Source organism: Bombus affinis, chromosome 11 (genome assembly GCF_024516045.1).
Source record: "Bombus affinis isolate iyBomAffi1 chromosome 11, iyBomAffi1.2, whole genome shotgun sequence".
NCBI lineage: Eukaryota > Metazoa > Arthropoda > Insecta > Hymenoptera > Apidae > Bombus > Bombus affinis.
The window spans coordinates 5,953,680-5,980,186 of NC_066354.1; the positions used below are offsets into that span (position 1 = coordinate 5,953,680).

The window sequence follows — 26,507 nt, forward strand, 5'->3', positions numbered from 1 at the left end:
ACTTATTTTTGCATGAAGAATCGCTTCCATATGAATACCAATTAACTGTTAACTAACTTAACTAACAAATCCGTATACATAAACGAAGTTGTAGCGTATCAAATAATAACGAAATGTCGTTCTCTTCGAACAGTACGAAATTTCTTGCCTCGTTAGAATCTTGCCGAATCTTCCCGTTTGTAATCCTCGCGAAAATAGTTGTCCTGGCAATTCGATAAGTTTCCACGTGCAGCAGGTATGCAATTTACTGAAACTGGACTGTATCGGTTTTCAGATATCGCCGGTGGTTACCTGTGCTTTGTCATCAGCATATTCGGAATCGGTGTGGTGACGGCGGTAATCGGAGACGTCGCATCCTACTTCGGCTGCACCCTGGGAATCAAGGACTCGGTTACCGCGGTGGTTTTCGTCGCTCTTGGTACCAGCATTCCCGGTAAGTCGAGCGCGACCGCCATTTCCGTGGAAAAACACCACGGAGCAAGGATATCACGCTCACAGTCCGCGACAATTTTCAACGAATTTTCTACGTGACGAACTCCTGACTAGCTATAAGTTCTTTTTCAATGACGAGCTAGAAAAAGAGAGAGAGAATGGGACGCAATTAGCGGTAATTGCGGGCTGGCTGTTTTACGCGTGAAAAGTATGCGCCACTTCAAGGACACCCCCGATGCTGAATACAGAGACGCGAGGACAATTAAGAGATTACCTCTGCCGCTAACGATCCTTCGTCCTTGGTAACTCGGTGAAAAAGATCTCGGAGGATAGAATTTACAAGCGCTATGCGGAATAACTTTGGAAATGTGCGATGTTGGAGGGAACAGAGAAAGCTTTTGACTTCCTCTTAACCTCTGCACGAAGGATTGCTCGATTCGTTGATGAAGTTTTTCTCTAATCTTGTTTCGAGATAATTTTACCTACTCAGGTAACTTTACGAACGGTCGTTTATACTCCGAGAGGAAATTTCACTGTTGGATGTCCTGAAAGGGAATTTCTATTTTCCACGGGCAAACTCTTTTAACGCGCGACTGAAAAACTGATCGTAGAACGCGGTAGAGGCTTCGATAAACATTTCAGAATTTTTTAAAGGCCCTTAAGAAAGCCTATTGAAGAACGATAAAAAGCTTAGGCGTGGATACAAACGACCCGGCTCGCCCACGTGGGGTAAATTAATGGCAACGCCTTGAAACAGGCGATTTGCACGACACATTTATCACTATGGATTGGAGGAAGTACTTTACTGGAGCTCAGAGCCCTCTTTGTCCGGCTGCTTTTTGTCCGGAATTCTGGACGGACCGATGTCGAGATGAAAGCCGGGAAACGACGTCGGCTGGATCCATTCGAACCCCGCGATAAATCTTGCAAGAGATGGTGTCACTTTGTGGGACGTTTCGTCTGGCGTGGTCGAAATACGGTCTCCCTACGGTCTCCTTTCGCGATTCCAGTGGAACGATGGTCGACTCCTAGTGGAAGAAAGTCACGAAGGGAATTGTTCGGCTACGCTACTCGAGGAGACTTTCGAGATCTGGAAAATAAACGGGAAAGAGAAACGACCTGTGTTCGATACAATTTTCACGAGTTCGAGCCATTAGTCTACGAATACAATGGAGTCTCTTTGAAATTTAAATGGCGTAATCTCGTAACTGTCGAAACGTCGTACGATAAAATAATACGTTTAAACAACCGTCGGTGAATATCTTGTTCTAGGTTCGACGATAATTGGCAAGGTAGTTCGTTCTCGAACGACATACCTCGAATATACGACCTTATTTTGTAACATATAGAAACTAGAGAGGAGAAATAGTTAGGAAGGTCGTGACGTGGATAAAACAAAGACAAGGCTTGAAATCGAGATTAAGAGAAAAAGAAGGCTTGCTCGCGTCGAGATAGAAAGAGCGAGATTATCAACGTGGAAATAAGAAAAACGAGGCTGAAGAATCGAAACAAGAAAAGTAAATGGCTCGTGAATTTTTTAATTAAAGATGGTAAGGTTAATTTCGTGGGCCGTTTATCCGAATGAATTTCCGCTATTCAAAGGAAGGAGGCCATTGAGAGGCGGGTTCGCTCGAACGCGTTTATTCGTCGACAGCGCGGTGGAAGAGAAGCCCTGCGAAATTTGTAACGGCGCGGTCAAGACAGCCCTTTTCAGTGCTGCGCGGTCTCTTTTGAATAAAATCAAGTATCAGCTTATTGTGCCCGTAACGGAGAAAAGCCGCGATAAGCAGGTCTCTTTCACCGCTTTTCAAACGACTGCCGTTTCTTTCGAAATTTTTTGCCTTTTCAAGGCTCGTTTGTTCGTCGGAAAGCCGGTCCGGAAATTTCTTTCGCAAGAGAAGAGATGCTTTTTAACAAGCGCGCCGAAGCCGCGTGTACGACGCGTCTATATTTCTGAACGTAGACGTGCGTCAAGCACATCGTCTTGACGCAACCGTAAATTTTCCTCGTCGTGAATGCACGAACGTCGCTCCAACACCATCGTATGCGACCGATAAGAGAACAGAGATCGATGAGTATCGTGAGTTTTGAAACGAACGCGAAGCTCGGATAAAATAAACCGCGTCGCGTGATATATCGTTGCCTCGTATGCTAATGACAATCGTCCCAGGCGATTATCGCTAACAATGGCCCGTTCCAAATTGATAAAAGAAAATAACGTGCGCAGATTATAATATGTCGTGTTGTCCGTTCGTATTGTCCGATGATAAAAGGCGTTAAGCTGGAATCCTCGCGTTCGGCCATTGAATCTAACGCCCGGTTCGCCTCTAATCGCGCAACATCTGAAAATTACAACGACGCTCGTATTTTACGATATGAATGGCTCGCAATATTTTTAAAGCATCGTCGGAAAATTGTATATCTCGCCGAGAAGCTAAACGTGTTTAAACCGCCATCGTACCTTTGAGGAGAACTTTGGCCTAAATTTACTTTCCTCGCGAACGTGTGTCGCATCTCCTACCGTAAGCCTCTTTTTCCGCGTCGTTCAACGAAAAGCAACGAAACTGTACGCGACGTTACGAACAGCAGACGAGCATAATTGCGACGACCGAGCCAACGGTGGACCACGGAAATGCAAATGGACGTGCACTGTAGCTGAATAAAAGCACAGAGGACTGATTTATTCCGATAATCATACGCGTGTAACAGGGATGAATGCTTGTTGACATGCATACCCCAACGCACACAGACCGGTGATAAACGCGTTTGCACACCGCTGGCCATGGTTTTCACGCGACAATGCGTTACCAGCACGATTTTATTCATTTCCGTGGGGTAGCCGACCTTAACGTGGGAAACATACCGAGGTCGACACCGGAGACGTTTATTCTCGTCGATGAACCCGTGAAATTCGCCCCTAGACCACCGAGCTTCGTTATTTCTTTTAATCTCCATTCGCCAGTTCGTTGATGCTACGCGCGCTACTGCTACGATTAACCAGAGTTTACAGAGCTCCAAACCGCGAAAAACACGGAATCCGGCGCAAAATATCACTGGCCCTACGTGGAACATCGTTTATCATCGCAGGCCATAACTATGTTTCTTCCTGCTTCTCTTCTGGAGTAATGAAAATAAATTTTTCAGAAAGATTCAATTAGTCGATCGGAGGCGAAAGAACGTGATTAACGCAGATTGTAGATCGCAAATCGGTAAATGATTATTACTGGTAACGGGAATTTATCAAACAATCGTGACAGCTTGCGCGGCTCCGCCTTTGCTGGCCTGTCCCGTATTCAGACTGGATTTTACGGGGTTACTATATGAGGTGATATGCGGCAGACCCGTGCTCGCTGATAATTTATCGCATCTAGCCTTTGTGAGCTCGAACAATGCTCGTACCTCGAGGTCGCGCCACTCCCTCGCTGTCCCCGATGCCTCTCGCCCGATAGATTGGATGAACCTTTTCACGTTATCGTGTGAAAATTCCCCGAACGATGCCATGTCTTCAGGAAGACATTTCGTCCGGAAGAAAAGATTCAACGACTACGTTACGTCGTGTAACAAGCTACGTTTCGATGTTACGTTCCGGGGAATACCGGAATGGACAAACCCAGTGTGCACAGGCAGTGTGCGTAAATATTCGTTGTAATGTCATCGCGTAATAACAACGATTTCGTTAAATCGAGGATTCCAGCTCCGGCTTTCACATTATTTAAACACCGACGTTAACTATACATATTTCATTCGTTGGAGAATAATTTGCCAATGGTGAACGTAATAACGTTTATTAAAGACTCCTAATATCCATAATTCGACCGTTGCATTTCGACAACTTCTATTTAGCTTCGAATTTATAGTCGCCCTTGGTCGCCTACTACCATCACTAGCTGCTGAATCGAAGCAAAGCAAACAAATCGAGGCTATGAAACTTCATGCAACGCCAACGCGGAAACGAACGTAACGATTCGCTAGCTTCGATCAATCGTCGGTCCTGGCTGCGCGTCCTCGATCGAACAAGGGAAAGGAACAAGCTTCTCGCATTTCCATTATCAGACATCCTTGCCAGCCGAATTATCAAGACGTCTCTATAGCCTGGCTATCCCGTTCATTGGCAAATTAAACGCGTATTTTTACGTCTTCGACGGTGCAATCTGCGAGATTTTTAAGGCGACGTTCTTTGCAGAACGTTCGAGGAGCCGATCGATAGACAACGCGTACTGTTCTGTCCGATTTTCCCGTGCAATTGTTCTGTAGCTTTTATTCCTTATCTATGGTCATTCTGTAATAGCTTTTGTCATTCTTTACGATTCAATTCAAAACGTAGATGCTCTTAAACTCAATAGTAACTTGTCCGAAAACTTTCTTTCGTTTTGTAAGGAAACAATAGGTGCGCGACATTTTTCGTTTTATATTGGGTTGTCTGAAAGGTTTCTTTCGTTGTATGAGGAAATAATAAATGCGCAACGTTTTTTGTTTTATATTATTTTATCGAATTACGTACGATCCATTTTGTTCTGTCGAGATAAACGCCGCGACATTTCACAGACTTGGTTTCACGTTTGTGTGAAGGTGCACCGTTGTAAAAAACTCGTTTGCGAAAGAAAGACACTTTTTTTAATAGTATTTCAGTGAATGATGTATGATCCGTTTTGTAGTGATAGAACAAGGTATAAATAACAGAACGCAATATAAAAGGAAAAATGTAGCACGTTATTTCCCCGCGAAACGAAAGAAACTTTTGGGACAACGTAATACAAGATGACAAAGCTCGTACGAGGGAAATCACATAGAAAGCGTACGAAGTAGTAGGGAACGTAAGAGAAGCAAGAACCTTGTGTTAGCATATTTTACAAAACAGGGATATCGTTCGAATCTCCAACAATGCAGTATTTTTAACGTACAAGATTTTTCTCGCGACACCGAGTTGTTTATCTCTCGACCTGGTAGTTGTAGCGTTAAAACGTAGGAACCGGTAGATACGTATTCTTCTCGTCAATTCTTCACAGAGATGCGTCTTAGAATAAGCGATACAATGGGCGGATGTAACAATAGGCGACTCAAGGATGAAAAGAAACAAGATACATCAAGTACGATTTGAAATCTCCGCTAGAACCAACATCGATCCTCGAAAGTTTCCTTGCAGCATCTTCGAATAACATTCCTTCGGATCCTAATTCACGAAGGCGAGGGGAAAGCTCGGCGTTCCAAGCAACGAACGCCAGTTTGGACATAACGGTGTTGGAAACTTATCGATGGACGTCGTTTCAGCGACGTAACACCATTGCTAGGTTGTTCCACGAGCAGAAGCTCCGATATCTCTCTCGAGAGGAAAGGACAATAAGGAAGAATTCCGATCTACGAAGATTGTGGCGATGATGCGGGGAAGCTTGGCTCGGACGAGGCATGTAACCAGGGCATAAATATTGATGAGATTTTACCAAGCGAGGAAGTTACCCCGGAGCTCGTAAAAGTACGGCACGCGTCGCTTGGAAGGCCGATAGTTACCCAAATAATCCTCGAGCCGTGAATTATACAAATTTTCTCCATATCGAATCGTGGACATTCCTAGAAATGTTCGAATGGCCGTGTAATTGATTCGAATGGCCAGCACGCAATGTGCGCGAATGGGAGATTCGTCGAATGGAGGGACACGTTGTCGCCATAACGTCCCGTTAATTTCCTATCCATGACTGTCTTACAGTCAAAGAAAAATCGCTATCGTGCACGACCCTGTGACAAATGATTCGAAAACACTACAATTCCGAATTTTTCGACGGCTGGGAACGGCTCTTACAAATACCGAGAACGTCATAGAAATTGTAACGGTATCTACGCACCATGTACGATCGTATATTTTCTTAATTTTCCTCCGCGCATAAATTGGACGAGTGGCAAAGGATGCGATTCTCCGGAGAATTTTTCAATTACAAAGAAATAGATGGCGATCCTAAAAGTCGCGAGATATATGCAAATTAGCGCGATAATCGAGTCGGCGATAGCCGAGATAATCGTGCTGTTGCCATTAAAGTTCTCGAAGGTACGCCTAGCAAGGTGTTTTAATTAAAGAAGAAACAACCGGACCCTCTTTTGCTTTCACCCTATACGTATAACCCAAACACGTATGCGCGCATCTACTCTTAACGATCGATCTTTCTGAATTTAACTTTCCCAATTAACCCACATTTAATGTTGAGGGAAAGGAACGATTGAAAGGATAGTAAATCAGGTATTTTCGAAATTCCCATGAAAGTAGAAATTGCTAGAGTCTGAAAAACCTCGGCTTATCAATCCACAGATTCATCTCGAAACCAAACTCGCGATCGTCGCTAATTCTTTCCGTTTCTATCTTTCACAAACTTAGCAACGTGTATTCAGCATCGGGGACCAACCAAATACGCGATATCCAATGCGTCAAAGTTTCCAGGCGAAAAGCCCCTGCTATATATGTACATAGTCGGTTAAAGAGTAGCTGAAATGAGTCGGTGCACAGGCTGCACAGGATTTAATCCGAGCGCATACATATATACACACGAATACGTAAGTACGCCTTCGGCCATTCACGTCAGCTGGTTCGCGCATCCGTGTACACGGTGTTGTTCTCGTCGCGATAGGACCCGTGCAACGGCCAATAACAAGAACTGACGAAAGTAGCGGCGACGCATATGGCGAAACATATTCCCGATTAAACGCCGTTGCTTGCTCCGGATATCCGCTTTTTGGAACGTGTACGCTCTGCATAACTCTCGATAAGTAAGCTAACTCGAACGACTTTGCTCGAAACCATTGTGCGAGTTAGGTTTCCGGAAGCTAGCAGGAGCACACGGGTATTTATTAGATCGTCGAGAAAGCTGGCAACGAAATTTACGAGAAATTTTTCTCGGTGTTCGTCGATGGTTTAACGACGTTTACCGAAAGCGGAGGGTCGAAGAGTTACGCGCAAAGTTGCTCGAAATTTCTGCTGCCACGAAAGACTTCCGGAGACCGGAAATACGATTATTTCTTAACCTCCGGCAAACACACACACAGCGTACATTCCTATATACACCTCGATCTTTGTCTCGCGCACGTAACTCTACCATTCTGTGAGTCGTCGACTTGACGACTCGGTCACGGATCGTAACTTTTTACGGAACATTCGTGTCACGCGTATTATGAAACGATTGATCGAGTTACACGCTCGCTATATCGATATTCCATGTACGCTGGTTCGCGAAAGTATTTCATGTATATTTTATAAGCAGTTTGAAATTTCATGAATACTGACACCAGATACAACTGTCGTAATTATATTGGTGAAAATTTTAACGAATCTGAAAATGTATGTATACACAGGACACTTGGATCTCGTTACAGTGCTACAGAAATTTGAAAATGTCTCGTATAGCACATATAGTAATTGGTAAAATATTTTTGAAACTGTTCAGATATTTCGTGAACCACTAGGTAGGTCACGATTGCAATAATACGACGTTCAAAGCTGATTCTATAACGAAACGAGCAACTAACCGTAGTCAAGCTTTTGTAGTTTAGCTGTGTCAAGATTTTGCCGCAAATCGCGGTGTGCCACGAGCTTCGCCGAGTTTCGTTTCGACATACGACACACGTTTCTGCATCACCTCCTCCCTATTCCCTATATCCGCGACAAATCAAAGTAAAAACAACTGCCTACGCGCCGTATTGCGTGGTCTGTGTAAGCGGAAATCGTTGGAAATCGATAAACTATAATATATGGAAGAAGAGGTTAAAAGGGAGAACGGGGGAGAAATAAAAAGAAAAGAGAAGAAAAATCTAAGCGTATGACTTTATTGCAGACACGTTCGCGAGCAAGGTGGCCGCCTGCCAGGACAAGTACGCCGATGCGAGCGTGGGCAACGTGACCGGAAGTAACGCGGTGAACGTCTTCCTGGGGATCGGCATTGCATGGAGCATCGCAGCCATTTACCATGCCTTGCACGGTGAAAAGTTTTTGGTAGAACCGGGCAAGTCAGTATCGATTCATTCTTGTTTCTCGATATCCCATTTGTACAGGTTGTTTCAAAGGAAGTAACTGTAGCACCGACCAAGAGCAAAAATTCCTATGCTGATTATCGATTTTGAAACAGTCTGTGTTTATCGGATTTAATCGTAATTTCTCAAAATATCGTAGCGCGTTCGAATATAAAGGAACGAAGGTGGTGACGACGTCTCGCTATGTTGATTCGCGAACGATTCGATACGTGAAAATTTCGCTGCGAGCAGCCTCGTTGAACTCGACCCGCTCTTCCCGAACTTTCGCCTGAAAACACGAGAGAACAGGTTTGACGGGGTCGATCTATCGTAACGAAACTTGCGAAAACAATACGAAGTTTCGCGATTGGGCAATTTCGATGGAGAACGACACCGAGGAAATCGTTTCGTTTACGACGATCCAAACGAATGCGCGTTCGATTCTCTAACGTTCTACGTTTTTCCCGCTGTCCTCGATCTGTACGATATATCGGCTCGGTGGAAAACGTTCACGTCACTTTACACGTCGAAGCTTAATCGATTTCACGTACAAGTGCTTACATGCCATGACACAAGCCTATATGATATACGTAGAACGGCGAAACACAATAGTTTCAGTCCCAGCTGGTATAGTTTTCGTACTGCAGATGTCTTTCGACCAGCATCTGCAGTCCGGTCGTAAAAAACCAGCCGAATGGCTTTCGGCCCCTAAAATGAATCTCGATTCGGAGATTGTTTCGTGGAACGTTGGAAACGCGGCTTGCAGTTCGAGATAGTCATCTGTGTCGCGACGCATCGATGCTGCTATGGGCACCGGATAAGAGCGGATGACGTGAAATGAAACAATATCAGGTAAAACACGAGGACATAAGCCAGATAACAGAGCGTCGTTTGCCATTTACGATCTCGTACGGTGGAAACGCTCTCAAGAAATTTGATCCGAGATTGGAAGAGAAACTTGGCCAGCGCCGCGGTGCATCGTCGATTTATGTACTGAATCGCGACCAACACCGGTGACAGCGTCCTGGTCTAGAAAATTGTTATCCGTGACGTATCGGCAGGAATATTGTGTAGGACGTAATACGCGATACGGATATTACCGACGACGTGAAATATCGGAACGCGGGTGACGCCCGATTCTGTAAAGAGCCGTCCAGGCATAAATTTCCGCACTTCGAAATACCGGCCCCGTTCGACATCTCTTTTTGGAAATCCGTAACGGAACTCGTTCTATCGCTAATCGTTGTCAATCATCGCATCGACGCGCGTAGGTGCCACTGAATAGAACTTCGACTTTCAATAAATAAAACCGTATTCTCGATGGAATTAATACGATAGATATAAATAGCAATATAGAAACTCAACTCGATATCGTGAACTCGCCGTTGACAGTGATCTTCCTTCTCAGCCAACCACGTTAATTACGTTCCAACCTTCAAACTACAAAGATGGATATCTCGTTATCCTAAATTATTTCGACCTGATTGAGTTTCTCGCGAAAGGTAGTAGATAGGAAACCTATTTTCCCTCGCTTGGAAGAAGATATTTGGCAAAAGTTTTATGATTCGGTGCGTTCGAAGATGTTACGTAAACCTTTTCGCAGGAATATATCATCTACTGAAAAATGCATCGGACGTGAAAGAGCCAGGTTTACGGTTTCAGGGTTCGGTAAAAACGTTCACAGCCTTGGAGGTTAATTTATCTGACGATTTAAAATCGAATAAATTGCTCTTAACGCGACAGCGACCGTGTAGATGACCGAAGCGGTACGATTTCGTATCAATTTTTTCCCATGGGCCATGATTCTCTCGAATTACAAAATACGATATCCCGTCTAAGAAACGAAACACTCACAGACTGTTCGATAGGGAAAATGTACAACCCCGTTCAAAAGTTTCAGGACGTCTGTCTGTCTGTTTCAAAAGTGCAGGAAAATAAATAATCATCGGCTAGATATAGGAATAGAAATTTAGCTTGATATTCTTTGTCCAAAAACAGTATGCCAATGTAGTATTTGCAAAATACATATGCAATGTTCGTTACCTACATCGAATATTGAAGTCTTATTAAAAATACAAGATATTCTAGGTCGCGTGCGAGCGGTGGTTTACAGAATGCACGCTGCGCGGCTCGATCTTACCACAAACCGTAACTCATGGTCGTAATCATGCATTCCCTCGAGTAAGACGCTGCGTTTCTCTAGCTGCGCCCAATTTTCTCGCCTGCCAGAGCTAGGCTGCCGATAGCGGAACCTGCCTTGCATGAATTTCCAAGGCGAGGTAAAACGTATCACGAATCTTATTCGAGCTCATCTCTCCGCGAAACCCGAATCCGCCCAGTCCAACGTTTCGCAGGGAATATTTCACGGCTGTGGAATCGAATCGCGTCAGTGAAAACAAACATGTACCTAGATGCAGCAACGGTCAGTTATCCGGATGAACGGTGGAACGATCGATCTAAGAATAAATTGACTTTTTTTTTTCAATCGAAATTGTCCAACATCGATCGGTTGTTAAGCCATAAATCATTCGAATGGCAACAGATGCGACGCAAACAAGCGGCACCAAAGGATTGTAGTTGCACGGTGTGTGCACAGATGGCGTTATAATGTTCTCGATCGTTTTTGCGTTTCGGGTATCGATCGATTCGACTTTGCATCCATTATCTGATAACATGACTCCGGGTACCGCGCGTTTGACATAAAGAGACTATGATTTATTTCTCTTTATCAATGTGTCACTCTTTGAAGCGATTTTCCACAGCGAAATACAGCGAGATTTCCGGTTTATTCGACGTCACCCACGTCGGGAATTCACTTCGCGTTTGTTATGAGACGCGTCTATTGTTCCCGTTTATATTTTCAAACTCCATTTATTCGCTAGAGAACAAACAGCTCGTATAACGGGACAGTTCGTACAGTAGAAGTTTCCTAATTTCTCCGATTATCGATTATTTTCTATTCGCGTGACACAAGCTCAAATAAATTCGATCGACGCGACGACAGTTGTGTCATATGTAAAATACATTTGTAGTATATTAGAAGGAAATTTTAATTAGTGCCTGATTAACCGGAATCTCACCCATTGATTCCACTTCTTTAAACATAAACTCCTATCGTAGAATATCGTTACGAATGCTCGTGGAATATTGTGAAAATTCGCCACGAGGAAGATCCACGAACTCTTGTTGTACGAACTTTGCTCGAACGAACCGTTTGCCTCTTTGTGAATTCCTCTCGAATAACGTTCTGTTATAATCCCAATAGAAATAAATTACAGATAGATTTATGCATAAAGTATTAGCGGAAGATATTAATAAAGGAAAAATAATAATCTTTGCAACAGTTTAGCCTTCTGCGTGACGTTGTTCTGCACGGAAGCTTGCCTGGTAATCCTGATTCTGCTACTGAGGCGGACGAAGAACATTGGCGGCGAACTCGGCGGACCTTTCGTACCGAAGCTCGTTACGTCGCTGGTCCTTTTTTTCCTCTGGGTGTTCTACCTCATTATGTCGATCCTCGAGGCCTACGGCTACATCGAGGGCTTCTAAAAGGAGCCCGTTCAACGCTCGCAAACATCGGCCTACAACCGCTCCGCGTGTATCTTAAACTCGTCGCGTCCGCCAAGACGTGTGCTCAACGAAACGTTCTCTCGGCAAGTATAACGTGCACAGATTCCCTTCGAACATCAACGAAGCCAAACATCCCTTGTTATTACAATGCTACAAATAAGTTACCTTGTTACAATGGGGTTCCTTTTTGTACCTTCTCTTCCTTTCTTTTTTTTTTTTCTTTTGTATACGGGAGATAAGAAGACAAGGAGCGTTTAGATATTAGACGCGGTTGCAAAAATGACTGGAATTTCACGTCGTGAGACACGATCGGTAGATTTTTGGCCAGTCAAACGCTACAGTCAAAAGTAAATGTAAACTTGCAGCTTAACCCGTCACAATGAATCAGAACGCATTCCTTGAACTCTATCCAACTCTCAGTGCAGCGCGGTAGAACTCCATCGGAGTAGAACAAAATCGTAGCTAATGCCCGATTAACCGAACTCCTATCGATCGAATCTTCCTATCGGAACGCGATATGATCATCCTACGATATGAGCGAAAAATAGTGATATAGTAGAAGAAATTGGCAAACTGCTAGCACTGCCATTGCGAATGAGTTCAGGTAGATTTCTAGTTCTGCCGTAGCTCGGAAATTCTATCATTCTTACTATATTTGGCACGGTCTCGGTCTAAGAGCTTAAATATAGCGTCAGAGGCGCGTCGGTCTACTAAACAGCGAGGAATGGAATTCGGCTTCGTGCACGCGAGATCAGAACCAAACGCATTTTACTTTGCAGAAAGGAAAGAGAATATAAGGAGTTGACGTGTGCCCAAGAGAGGAATTCTTTATCTAACTGATTTATCGTTGCTACTTTCAGGACAAAAGGGAAGTGGAATCGAAAGGGTGCGATTTCGCTGGCGAACGAACTGTCTGAACTGTGCGCCGGAAAATCACTGGTAGCTTTCACCCTCCCACACACGGGATGAACAACAACGAACGTGATCGCGTGGCGTTATCGAATGCGTGCATGTGCGTAGGTACCTGAGAGAATGAGCGTGAGAAAGGGAGAGCGCTAGTATGTGTGAGAAGGAGCGAATAATTGGGAAAGATAGGAAAGCAGTTAATCACAGGAAAGGGAAGAAGTAGAAGAGAAAAGTGAGTAGAAGAGGAGAAGGGAGGATATACGAGATGGACAAAGGAGAAGCTTACGTGTGCGAGGAAATAAAGTGAGTTTGCCTTAAACATAATTTAACGTAATAAGACGTACGAAAGGAACGCGTTCTAGTCTCCGGCCGTGGCTCGTACGTTCACGGCTCTTATCAAATAGAATGCAAGATAACAAAAATCAGAGATGGATATATTATATACATATATTATATACACAGACACACGTACGTATAAATAGCGTATTTATTTAGTCCTTGATGGAACACAGGTTTCTATGGTATTTTAGTAGCGGATTGTATTGCCATTCCTCTTTCGCCAGAGAACGATGTCGCTAATTTTATATAAACGTATATTATCATACGATGCTCCTTTCGGAACGCTCATCGATTCTTTCGCGATCCCGTGGTCGCGATAAGTTTTCCGGGCGGCCGTAGAGTTCCGTTATATCGAAGGAAGTCGTAGATCGGAATTGATTTGCATGAGAAAAGTCCGAATCGCGACCTCACACAGGAATACTACACGTAGATAAATAAGTTGAAGATATATAGCCGCGGCGAGAGCAAGGCAATGTACAGTGGAAGCGCAAATTATTCATCGACTCCCTCGCGAAGGGGTGAGATTCTTCGAATAGGAAGGCAAACGTTCGAGATTAGAATCCCTCGGACGCTGGCAAGATTCCTTTTAAACGAACATCCTGTTTAATCGCGTTATATCGAACGTACTTATCGATTTAGCCAATACGCTGATGGGGTATTTCGTTTCGACCGTGGTTTTGCCTATTCGCAACAAATCGAGCCGTGACTCTCGAACGGAAAATAAAAGGAGAGATAGAAAGTAATAGAAGCGCGATCTCGATAATAAGCCAGCTCGCCGCAACGATTGCTTAGATCGTTACCACGATGAAACATGTTTGCTATTTATTAAGAATTAAATTAGGTAGTGCGACAAACATAATGAAAGACGCGTGCACGGTGTATGGCGGCCTTCGTTCGAATGTCGAAATTTTCATTGGTGTTCACTGCCTTTGATCGAGGGTCGCTTCAACACCTGACGCGTCGAGTAACGTTAAAACAATTGAACGGACATTAGTAGAACGACGTAGAGCACGTACGATGTAAAAGGAAAAGAAAAAAGGAAAAAAAAAAATAGAAGCATACGAAGAAGAAAAGCGAGCACGCGTTAAAAACAGCCGCATCGACACGAGCAATTGTGAGTTTCTGAGACCGTGTGCTCGAGGTTCGACATTGATATCGGATATCCGTCGGATACTCGAAAAATCACAGTGACTTATTAAACGTTCTCAGTGAGAACAACTGTTCGATTAATTTTAGCGAAACATTGACCGGCCGACACGTGGCTGAATCTATTGTAGTTGAACGTGTCCTTAATGGCCACTCGTCTAAAAACCTATAGTTACGTAGAGATTTAATTAACACTGCAAAGGTTGTAACTGACTAAAGTATTACTGTATTATTTTCACCGTGCACCGAGGTAATCGAGGAGAACACGTCCACGATACGAATCAGTCTCGCGATAAGGATTCTCATCGACGTGTCCTGGATTCTCTCCTTTCCGTCGTGGATTAAAGGTAGCAGAGAATTCTGCCGTTTATTAATCTCCGAGGAACGACAAAAATTATCAAGGTCGTTAAAATTTGCAGACGTAGCTAATGAATGATTCACGCTCTGATCGTCGAACGAGCCTTATCTCCCTAGAATCGCGCGTAATTAACAGGAAAATGATAAAAGAGGCCAGTCGTAAAGAAATTATGATCGTGTTCGTTATTTACGAGCGGATTGCGAAAGAGCCTTTAAACGATTTGCAAAACGATGTACAAGGGATAGGCGTGCTTCCCTTTTCGTCCGAGGACATGATGAAATGGCCAATAAGGGCAGTGTACCTGGGAAGAATCTCTCGGTAGACGCAGAACGTAGGAGAACCGGATTTTCACGGGGAGCGAATCAATTCGTGCGAATTCCAAGTCGTTTGCAGGCAGAAAAACGCAAGAGAAAACGCGGCTACGGCTTGCACGCGCGCGCCAGAGTAAAAAGACGCGGAAGAGTCGTGGAAAGATTCACCGGATGGTCAAGCGGAACTCCGACGACCCGGAATTCCGGCGAGAACACTCCGTCAATCCGCACCGTGCTACCGCGTTTCCTTTTGCGTCGGGTCGAAGATGGAAGCAAACCGAATCTACCGCAGAAACGGAGTCTGGCACTTGGAGGTCGTTAATTCTAAAAATCATGTTATATAATGTTGCACGGTACGCTTGATAGAATGTTCGATTTTGAAATCTTCATCGCGTTTCTTCGATGCTCCTCCGGCGAAGAAAGATCCGTAAGATCACTCGAAGGTCGTTTGAAGATAGCTTCTGAGTCACTTGGTGGTCGTTGGAAGGCTGCTTCAAATAACTCGACGTCGAAAGGAAATTCAAAGGAAAATACACGCACACTGTTACCGCTGGAACAGCATTTACTCTAGCAGTACAGTTTATACGAAGTGTCGCAGACACATGGTTGGTGCTCGACGAACGAATACCAAACGCACATAAGAAAATCGAAGCTATCATTCTTCTTCGATGTTTCCATTACCCTGGTAGCGAAGGCTACGATGAATTAGTTTCTTTGACAAGGCTCGAGATGTTATCCGAGCCAATTACACTTCCCAACTTATCGCGTGAAGGAGCAAGAGTGTAGCTCTTGCGAAGAAATAGCCTTCTCTCGCAAGCTTTCGTTGTGAAACGAGTCTACCAACGCGTATTTGATCTTCAATCGGGCTGTTTGTTTTCAAATTACGAGAATCTTTTCTTTCACGGTTCGTTTCTTAAAAAATTCTTCGTAGAAAATTACCCGGAAATCTGAACTTCGTACGTAGCTACTCGGTCGCAGTTGGGAAACGATCGAGGAACGATCTTGACATAGTACGACATTCGGTGCACAGTTGTCGATTGATCGAATGCCATGCGCGTAGATTTGCTTTTGAGCATCTCTGAATCGATTTCGGTGATCCCTGATGGGATAGTTCGCGAGAGGGAGAACAAAAAATAAATCAATCAAAGGAACACGATGTGAAAATTGGGGTCTCCGTCGAGTTTCTTCCCTTCGATCTGCCTGCAAACGACGCTAGCGGAGTTAAAAAACACGCGATCCCTCGTGAACCTTAGCCAATTATGCGGAGTACTACCTTCCAGTGTACGCCGTATAACCGTTTACACAACCCAGCCGAGGGCCTCGCGTTTTATTTCACTCCATTTCGCTCCGGGGGTGGGTTGGGGTGGTAGGGAAATTGATGTTAGTAGGGTGAAGCAAATTTTTAAAACAGAAGAAGCAAAATCTGCGAAAGCATCGTATAAGCGACCACACACGGTCGCGATGTCAGCCAAAAAGATCACAGATATACATATGTGTGTATAAAGGAGAAAAGAAGTATATAGTGTATGTATACATACGATATAGATATTTTAATAAGAGAACCGTTCAAAGAGATTTAATATATATACATACATATACAGATATATATATATATATATATATACACATATACATATATAAGTATACACATACAGTAGGACGTATGTAGACGACACTCAATAGCAAAGCGTTGAAGTGATAAACCGTAAATGGGATCCGAAGAGTTACCAGGTTCTCGAGGTTCGACTGCTGGACGAACGATCGTCATCGATACAAGAGAAAATTATCGAAACCTTTCGATCGCAAGAGAAACGTCACCGTAGACCACCAAGAAAGAAAGAGAGAGAGAGAGAGAGAGAGAGAGAGAGAGAGAGAGAAAAGAAGAAAACTCGTCGATTTCTGTTCTGAACGAGGTGCTTCGTCGCGACCGTGCGTTTCATCGTCTCGAAACGGTATGCGCGTGAAAATACGTTCTGCTACTAAGTACCTGATTCACCTTTCAATTTGCTTTCGGTGAGCAACTCTGCCGTCTAAACAGCTGTCCGTTGCTCGCTAACATAGCCATTTTACTAACGTGTAACGTTCGATGCTTAACTTTTCGCTCGTATGTACCATTACAAACGGAATCGTTCTATCGTAACTCTAAACCTCCTTCGCTCCCTTCGAGGAACGACGTCTCCTGCACGTCGCGTCGCGCCGTTTTTCTCGCGATCGGACGCGATTCATCACCGGCGATTGAAATTCACAGGAGCCGGAAGCTCGCTTGAAATTCACAAGATACAGAATTTCGTGGTGCAAGTACATGGGAAGATCGATAGGGTGTTTTATAGACGTTACAGCCAGTTGCACCGAGTCGCACACGGAGAAAATGGAAGCGATTGATCAGACGCAATCAAAAGTGCTACGCGTACCTCGACGATCGACACGTCCAGCAGCGTTATCGGCGAGAATTTATGGAAACGGACGATCTCTCTTCTTCGTGCATTTATTCCAATTACTCTTCATCCAGTCTCTCGTGCAAGATCCTTTCAATCCTGTTAAGCGGACTTGCAACAAAGCGAATTCAATGGCCGCGTGTTTATGCCACGGACGGTCGTTTGAATTCGCTCGTTTTATTCGCCGAGCGTCGTTTTTGAAGCGGCACTATCTTCATCCTCGTTTTACATTCCTTCCCTTGTTTTTTTCCCCTCTTTCTCTTCTATTAGGAGCATCGTCGCGAAGCGTCCCCAACCTTGCGAACAAACGAGATTTCGTTGCATCACGCGGTTGACGCGTGATCACTGGACCGACCGATTAGTTTCAACCTTTTTTCACTCGATGGAATATTTTGAAATTCGTGTCGTTGTCGAACGACAGCTCGCGGATAAGTATTTTTCACTCGTTAGAATTAGAACGAACGCTGATTAAAGGGAAAGGTTGCCGAGTGCCGTGCTCCTATCGTCTGGCCAAAATTCCAGCGTTTCTTTCACCGAATTGTATAGCACTGCAACAAATTGGAAACTCGGACAACTAATTTCTTAATTGAACTCGCGATAAAATAAACGATCCAGGCCATTCCGCTCGAACGGAAACGAATAGCCCGGCAAACAAAATGCAAGCAGACCACCGGGCAAAACCTCGTAAACCGAAAGTAATGGAAATTATAATGCTCGCTCGCGGCACTCGAGGATTTTCCATTTAATCATGCCTGCCGATGTTTGCTGTTTAAGTAGATACTTAGAATCGAACGACAGCGAGCGGAAAATGTGCTTTGCTCTTTGATGGACATTCTCTATTTGTTGGAATTTAAGAACGTCGTTTTCGCATGGCCAGCCCCAGCTCCCGTCGACGTCGCGAATCGATAACGAAAACCCTCTGTGGAATTCCATAGAGTCGAGAGAAACTCGCTAAAATTTGCCGCTGATATTGCAAAGGTTTTCAGATACCTTCGAGCGAGTAACATTGATTGCAAATACGTCGCATGGGATGAGAGACATTGCGGGTCGAGCAAAATTGATAGCTCGAATTCGCGTGATTCGATGCTCGTCGGAACCGACGTCTCCTTTGACGCCGATTTCTTTCCCTTTTTCCCTCTTTTACTTTGTACCAGGTACTTTGTACTGGTTATACGAACCGCGTATTTGTGGAGAAAAAGAATACGAAACAAAAGGAGCCTCCTCGAGGCGATCGGCCATCGGTGACTCGATTTAAACGAATTAGAACAACTAGAAACGCATCGAGCGAACAGTGTTCTCGCGTAGGTTGATTAAATCGAATACTTATGTAATAAAAGATACTTTGTTAGGCGCCGAGCCAACGTGTTTATACGTTTTGTATTTTCTATACAAGGGTGTTGAACGATCGCGACGATTAGTTGGATAGAAATTAGCAGGGTTTTAGTTTAGAAATTGGCATTTCTAGATTACGTACAAAGTATCGATCGGTAGGATTTAGTTGTTATCGAAAACAAAGGAACCAAAGCCGGTAGATGCAGATTCTTGAGATATATATAAGACTTGAAAAGACTTGCAGAACGAATTTTCGTCGTTTTATCCGAATATATCGAATCGAATTCTTCAGACCAATTTCCATTTCTTCACTTATCACTTTCAGTCGTATCGGAAACGGCCCCGATGATTCCGTTATTCTGATCGTTATCAATTCTACGTATCTATGTATATATATACAGGGTAGTTGGTAACTGGTGGTACAAGCGGAAAGGGGGGTAATTGTACGCGAAAAAAGAAGTCGAAAATATAGGATAAAAATTTTTCGTTTGAGGCTTTGTTTTCGAGAAAATCGACTTTGAATTTTCGCTCGGTACGCGTGCACTTCATCACGTCTCGTTATAACGGATCTCACTGTAGATCGTTGTCTCGATGAATATTATAGCAGTTTAAGTTTGTTTTTGTCGTAACGGAAAATTAGGAATATATAATGAAATAATATGAAGTAATCATAAAGTTTATTATTACAAAAATTGCTGAAAATGTTGTCCATTCTGCCGAACACATACTTCCGCTCTTCTAATTAAATTTCTATGAACACTTTCTAACGTATTCGATTGTTTTAAAGTATGAAAGGCTACAATAATCTTTTCTTTCAACTTGCAACTTGCGATTTCTTCAGAATAGACAATTGATTTAATATGACTCCAGGCCATAAAGTGCACGCGTACCGAGCGAAAATTCAAAGTCGATTTTCTCGAAAACAAAGCCTCGAAGGAAAAATTTTTATTCTATATTTTCGACTTCGTTTTTCGCGTAGAATCACCCCCTTTCCGCTTGTACCACCAGTTACCAACCACCCTGTATATACGCGTATATTATCCAGAGTTGCATATCTTTAAGGACAATTTCGTTGTTTGTTTATGACAATCACGTAGAATCATGTGGCTGCGTTAGTAGACTGATTTAACATCGATAGCTACCACTGATTAACTATTTTCACTTCTAACATCTTCAATTGCTGTGATTTTCAAACGAAAAATTAGCTAAAACGTAGCTAGTCGATTTTATAGTTAGCGTAAACGCGGATAAACTAAGTTCGATTAAAAATAAAAAAAAAATCGCGCGGACCAGTGGTAGCCAGTTGGTTTCTGGTTATAATTCGGTTGTTGTGCAAATTATCACTAGAACAAGGTATCTGCATCGATCAATTAATCCAAAGAATCAAACTTCACGGTTATACGCACAGTCTGGACCAGCATGTAATTGCAAACTCGAACAGAAAAATCGTCTATTGAACGCGATATTGTCTCTATAGTTTCTTCGGTATATGCTAGTTTCGACTTTCGTCCGTTGATTAGTCAACTGCATACGCGAAACGACCAACGTTCTACAGAGAGAACCTTCCATTCGGACCAAACAATTCGAAACCGAATATTCGGCGAGTAGTCGTTTGTGCGCGAAACGTGCAGCAATTTGACGACAGTGCGAGTAAATCGAACGACTATCGTTTATCGTTGCGACGATTCACGCGCAAATCGGAGGCTCGCGAAACGAGCCGACGAACTGGCGTGAGAAATAAAAACGTAACTTTCGTTCCCGCAGCTCGTCGAATCGCTCGTATTTTCTTTTAATCGAAACGTTTCTCCTTGGCGAGATATTTCGGTATATCGGGGCTGGCCATGTCTCTTCTACACATAAAGCTAAACGTACTAAACTTACTATACCCACTAAACGTATCGAGATTTCTATTCGATTTTACTCCCACGAAAAACTATTATACTTGTACACTTTTATCTCTCATTCTCTAAAATACTATACACGCTATAGGTTATAACTAAAACAAAAAAAAAAAGAAATGTATTCCTATCTATATATCTACGTATATACACGAGATCTCTGCTCTTTGATCTATCGATCAACGTTTGTCTTTAAATCAACGTCTTTACTCACCGCTTGCACGACTCTCGTAGAGACACCAAAGAAACATAAGACGATGCGTTATTAATCAAACATAAAAGTATATGTAGGACCATTTGGACTCGCGTCGCGCGATAGTATCGTCCTCGATGAACGAATCGAGGATGTCGCGCGTTATCCAACGGCCCGGCGTCCTCGCGCTAAAAGAAAAGGAAGGCAAAGAACAAAAAAGAAAAAAGATGAGATTCGACGAGCGGAAAAACAACGGCGACCCGATAGAGAGAGGACTCGCTTCTTCGTTCGCGATGCCGATATAAATAAGAAAAGAGTTATAAGAGGGCGGTCGGGCCGTGTTCCTTAGAAACATTTCGAGAACTAAAGTTGTACCGTAAGATATGAAAACTTTGTAAAGTAGATAGCGGAAAAGAGTGGAGGTGGAGAACGAGAGGTGATATTCTCGGAAAGCGGCACTCGTGCTAATGGAGGAAGAAAAGCGTGCGGAACGAAATGGAGAGGTGGATGCACATTGAATATGAGTTTTCTACCGTATAAGCGTAATACAACACAAAATACTGCTCGCCAGTAGAAATTATAAACGATGTATATATGTATTGTTGCGTTATTGCCTAACAACTTAACGATAGGTGCGTTGCTACGATCGGGAGAATTAAACAAATAATAAAAACAAGTAAAACCTTCTTCTTCCTTGGCATCAGGGACATCTGTCCGATGATTAGGACGAGTGTAGAGTATCGATATCTTATAATTAGCCATGTTGTAAATAGAAGATGAAGATTGCTGATTTTATGAGATTTACGAGTGTCATCGATGCGAGATCGAAGGAGATCGTTCGTTCGACAACCGTACGACTATCGTCGCCGGTTGTTTCTTCGACTTTTTAGTTCCTCTCTTCGACCATCGTCGAAATATATTTACGAGCACCGGTTAGTAGAGTATAGAGCACTTGTAAAGCATATGGTTTTTAGTTGGAGCGAACGGTTCGTCCGTTTGCTCGCATCGGCGATATTCGAGTTCGTCGTTTCGTTGACCGTTTCCTCGCAGGTCGTTCAGAGGCCTCGAATAATTCTCGCTGTTCGATCGATTGCTAATCGTAAGATCCACGGTGGACGGTACACGTCCCGTTAGCGCGTAAGAATTCCGACTAGAACTTAAGCCCATAGCGAAGATTTAAAAAGAAAAAAAAAAGTAATAAAATCGAGAAGTTGAATGTAACGTAAAAGAGGAAAAGAAGAGAAAAAATATGAAAAAGAAGAAAAAAAGAGTTTACGGTTAAACATAGCGAACACTGCAGAAACGAGGAAACATTCTCCGTGCCCTGAGACATTTCACACGGATTCTCCGCTGTTCTTTCCACTCTATCCATCTTTGTCGCCCTTTTTATCCCGTTTTTTTGTTCTATCCTCTCGTTCCTCCGATCGAAGGCGATCGATCTGCCACGATGTTGCTTCGAATCGTTGTTGAATCTATACGAACGATTGCTACTCCTGTTCCTTCTTGCCCTTTTATTTATTTCCCTTTCGTATCATTTCGCTATACGTTCCATTCCCTCTTCCTAATCCCATCCGCTGTCCTTTTCGTTCCTGTTGCTTTGTTCCATCTAATTCCAAGTAACTGTGCGTTCGCCGCGTTTCGATACGTCACGCAAAGAACTTACGCTATCCGCAACCTTTGCGCCATACAACGAAATGCGATTACGTTTACGTTGCGCTCGTAAAAGCGTTCGCACGATTGTATATCGCTTGAATCGAGAAACTGTTTAACCAACCTAGAGAAGGCAGCCACGCCTGGCGGGAAGGTCGAGACTTATCGCGTAATCGTATTGCCGCCGATACCTCCCCAAGGAGGCTCGAGCAATTAACCCACTCGTACAACGAGATAACGCGATGTACGGTAATGAACAAAGCGTCGCGCTCGTCGTTACTACGGCCAACTTATTTTGACCCTTTCGACCAACAAATTCGCAGAACAAGATATAAACGAAGGTCACGGATAAAAAACACGATAAACGTTTTACGGAAGAGCAATCTCGAGATTGAACACGTCGTTGGCCAATTCCACGTCACAATTGTCTTCGCCATTAAATACCGCGATTTTATTGGAAAACTTTTATCAAATTGGCTTGTCCGATCGATGAGTCTCGTATCAACGAAGGTAGATTTGCTCGCGAAATATCGTCGATTTGTATTACATTTCGTATAAAGATGCTTGTTTTTGGGATACCAAACGACATAAAAGTCAGAGGATGAAAAAAAAAGCAACTTATCGTCCATCTGCCGTGTACATTCTTCGAATCTATTACGAACGGGTATATTGGAATTTCCAAAGCAACCGACCTACCCTAAAGTCATATCAATTTAATTCTTCGTCCCGATACGTTTACTTTGAGGATCGCGGCCTCTCGTAACCGCCTCTCTAACGTCGGGCTCGTCTACCCAAATGGGACTAACTGGAGATAAAATCAATGGCGAACAAAGACTCGATAAAGATGCAAAACTGTGTATCTGTGCGCCGAAAAAAAATTCTATATCTGTAAGAGGGAATCGACTTAAGATAGGTCTGAAAGATAACCAGCAGCCTGGGGTACCCGGTGTCCCATTATGCAAAGTATCGATCTTCCCGCGTCGTTCTTCTACTACGAGATGCGATAAAACTTTATGTTCCGTCTTCTATGTATAATTCCTATTGTACAGGAGAGCAAGAAAGAGCCGGGGTCCGGCTCCTTCACAAATCGTTGTAAGACGTTAAGCCGTTTTATGCTTACGCTCATTATTATTGGCATTATTATATACTGTGGATTCGTCGTTCGTCGCTTGCGGCCATTCAAGTGCTCTACGCGCTTCGATCGAACGAACGTGGTGAACTGTTCGAGGATTCGTTTGTCTGCCCTCCCCCTCCTTGAACGACGCGCAAACGACGAAGGGACGAACAACGTGTTAATTGTTGATGTACGATCTCGTTGAGAACCCCTGAGGAAAAAAAAACAGACAAGAAAAAGAAAACTAAAAAGAATCGAGCCAAAGAAGCTCGTTGCGAGAACGAGCAGTTAGAATGTGAGCGAGAGGAAGAGTGTGAGAGAGGGAGAGAAAGGAAGAGAGAGAGAGAGAGAGAGAGAGAGAAAGCGACGGAAACCGCTTGCCTTCGACGCAACGAAGAAATATTCCTCTGGAAAAATCGAGGAGACTGAAGGAAAGGTTAATCGTTAGGCGAAGAATCCTAAGAAACTCGCGTGAAGTCAGACAAACTGAAGATACAAAGCCAAAGAGATATTTTAGAAAGAACTCGTTCTACGTGTACGCGATGAAAGACTCTTTCTTCCTGGTAGTCGGTGGTCGATCTCGTTGCTCGACCGCAAGCGGATCACGCGTGCCGAAACAGCATTACGCGATCGACTAAGAAATCAATTAATTGTAACTGAGTCGAAAGTGCAAAATATACAGACATTAAATGTTATTTACATCGGCGCAGCAATTGATTCCGAAACGTTCAGCCTCGGACCATGTCCCCTTGCAAACGCTCCTGCCCGCCAAAGCTTAATTACCTCACGAGATCCTGATAGTCCAGTTGGTCGTTCAACTTTCACGAATAATCCCAGAGCCTCGATAAACCGTGAGAAACTTTCGCAACGAATCGACCGAGCGCGCCAACCCCTGCGCTAACCCACCGACCGACCGATGGATTCGTTGAATCATTAACCGACACCTTGAACTTTAATGAACGTTTACGGACACCGCTAAGTGACCCGTTCCAGGAACGACGTGGCCTAATACTGTTTAATAATTTTCATGCCGGAGTCTGATCGCCGTGAAACTTTAATGGATCGTAATGGTTCGTAAACTTAAGACCTTTCGTCGCCGTTTATCACTCTGTCTTACGACCACCTTACCCTCCCACGTCGTTTACATCGCCATCCGTTTTACTCGTTCGCCATTCGCGAAATTCGGCCAAGTCGACGAAAAAGCGTTATTACTGTCTTAAAACGAACGCCGTTCCGTCAAGAATGTTCCATCGTTTCGGAACAAATGGAGAAGAGAAAATTTTCTGCTCCGTCGTTGAAACGACTTCCGGCTGTCGTGGCGGAGAAAAATGCGAGAGGGGAAGGAAAAAGAGGGGGGAAAAAAGCGGGAAAGGGTGGAGAAAAGAGAAGGATCGTCCGTGAAAAGGATTAATCGATAATCGCGGCGTGTACATCGCGGCTTACAAATTAACCGGCTGTTGTGCAAACGCGAAAGTACTAATTGTTTTGCAGAAATGCTTGATTGGCTTGGAAATGGTCCTATTGTGTCTCCGGGAACAATGGGTCTTACTCGCTGCTGAATCCTCGCCGATATAATATGTAGGGTGGTTTTAGAGGTGTCGACGCGAGACTGACACGGTTCACCTATTATGGCCGCGAAATGGTCTATGCGATAAATAACAAGGGGTCTCGATGGCGTGGCGCGGCGGTAACGAGGCGCGCTCCGAGAACTTGCTCGTTTTATCGTTAAGTAGTTTCCTGTGTTGCACGAATACCGCGCCAGATATCGCGATGTTCGATCTCATTTTCGGCCGGAGAATACACCGCTCTCGTTTCTTTCTTTACAAAGAATTCCCTGAAAATTGTGCAACGCGTTTGTGATATGTTTTTCGATGACTTGTTATGAATAAATAAAGAGATAAGCGAACGTGACGCGTTGAATTATTCGCGGCTAATACGACTAACGCGTGTTCCACAGCATTCCTTGAACACCGGTTCGACGTTATCTTTGCCATTTCATCGGTGAGTTTTACGAGACATGGAAAATCCAGACGAATAAATTCCGCCGAGAGAACCAAAAACCAATCTATTTTCCTGCTCTGCTCTGCGTTTCGATGCATTCGATTGCGGCAAAAAGCCGCGGCCCGGTTCTTCTCGATCGAAGGCGAACTGTAAACGTTCGTTCGGGCGAAAAGTCGCGCCGAGTTTTCATCGCGAGCAGCCATCGCCATGAAAATTAATTTTCATCGCTTAACAAGTTTCGCCGATGTGTACGAATACTTGATCGGCTTTCATTACGTTCGTCGGAATAATGCGTTCGTTAATAGCGTTCACCACTGATAACGAGGATAATTTAGGTAGAGCGCCTGCCTCCGTGACCATTCAATTTCCCGTAATTCACTTCCGTCCTTCGGAACGACGCGTTTCATTTTGAAATTCCTTCATTTTTCCGCCGCCGCGTAAATACTCGACCGAGTTCGATGAAAGCAGCGGCTACGTCTAAACGTAAATAAACCGCGAGCAATTGCCTTTTTTAATTAGAGGCGACTCAAAGATATCGCCTGATGTCAGCCCGAGAAACCAAGAAAGCAGATAACGATGTTTCGCGCTTGAAATACTTTGATAGAAGGCGAATTAATCCCTAAAATAAATTTAATAACGCAATTACTCGCGATTAGCTGTTTTCGTCGTGCATTCTCTGTCGCTGTGACGAACCACGCGATATTCCGTATCGAAATAATTTAGTTGCTTTGCTCAGGCTTCTCGATCACCGTTCCCTGAAAGCCAGAATCCAGGTAATTGGCAAACTTCATTTCCCCGGAAGAACGTGCTCGAGACGCGAGACACGCGACGAATGT

At 43.8% G+C, this 26,507-nt stretch overlaps 1 protein-coding gene and 1 long non-coding RNA gene across 4 annotated transcripts in view; one reads left to right on the forward strand and one right to left on the reverse strand.

Annotated features, from left to right (window-relative positions):
* LOC126921719 (sodium/calcium exchanger 3) overlaps positions 1-24,369 on the forward strand; it is a 122,863-nt gene extending 98,494 nt beyond the window's left edge. For 2 of the 3 annotated variants that reach the window (XM_050733506.1, XM_050733508.1), the window contains exons 6-9: positions 275-433; positions 8,244-8,415; positions 11,763-12,071; positions 12,849-24,369. In XM_050733506.1, coding sequence (XP_050589463.1) covers positions 275-433; positions 8,244-8,415; positions 11,763-11,967 — 536 coding nt within the window. In that variant the 3' untranslated portion in view covers positions 11,968-12,071; positions 12,849-24,369. Of the gene's footprint in view, positions 1-274; positions 434-8,243; positions 8,416-11,762; positions 12,073-12,848 lie in introns of those variants that run through there. The other variant, XM_050733507.1, reaches the window with a different exon arrangement.
* On the reverse strand, positions 8,215-9,088 carry LOC126921810 (uncharacterized). The gene is made up of 2 exons (XR_007712566.1): positions 8,980-9,088; positions 8,215-8,707 (listed from the first exon to the last, which is right to left on the reverse strand). It is a non-coding gene; the product is annotated as an uncharacterized LOC126921810 (long non-coding RNA).
* Positions 24,370-26,507: the final 2,138 nt, after the last annotated feature.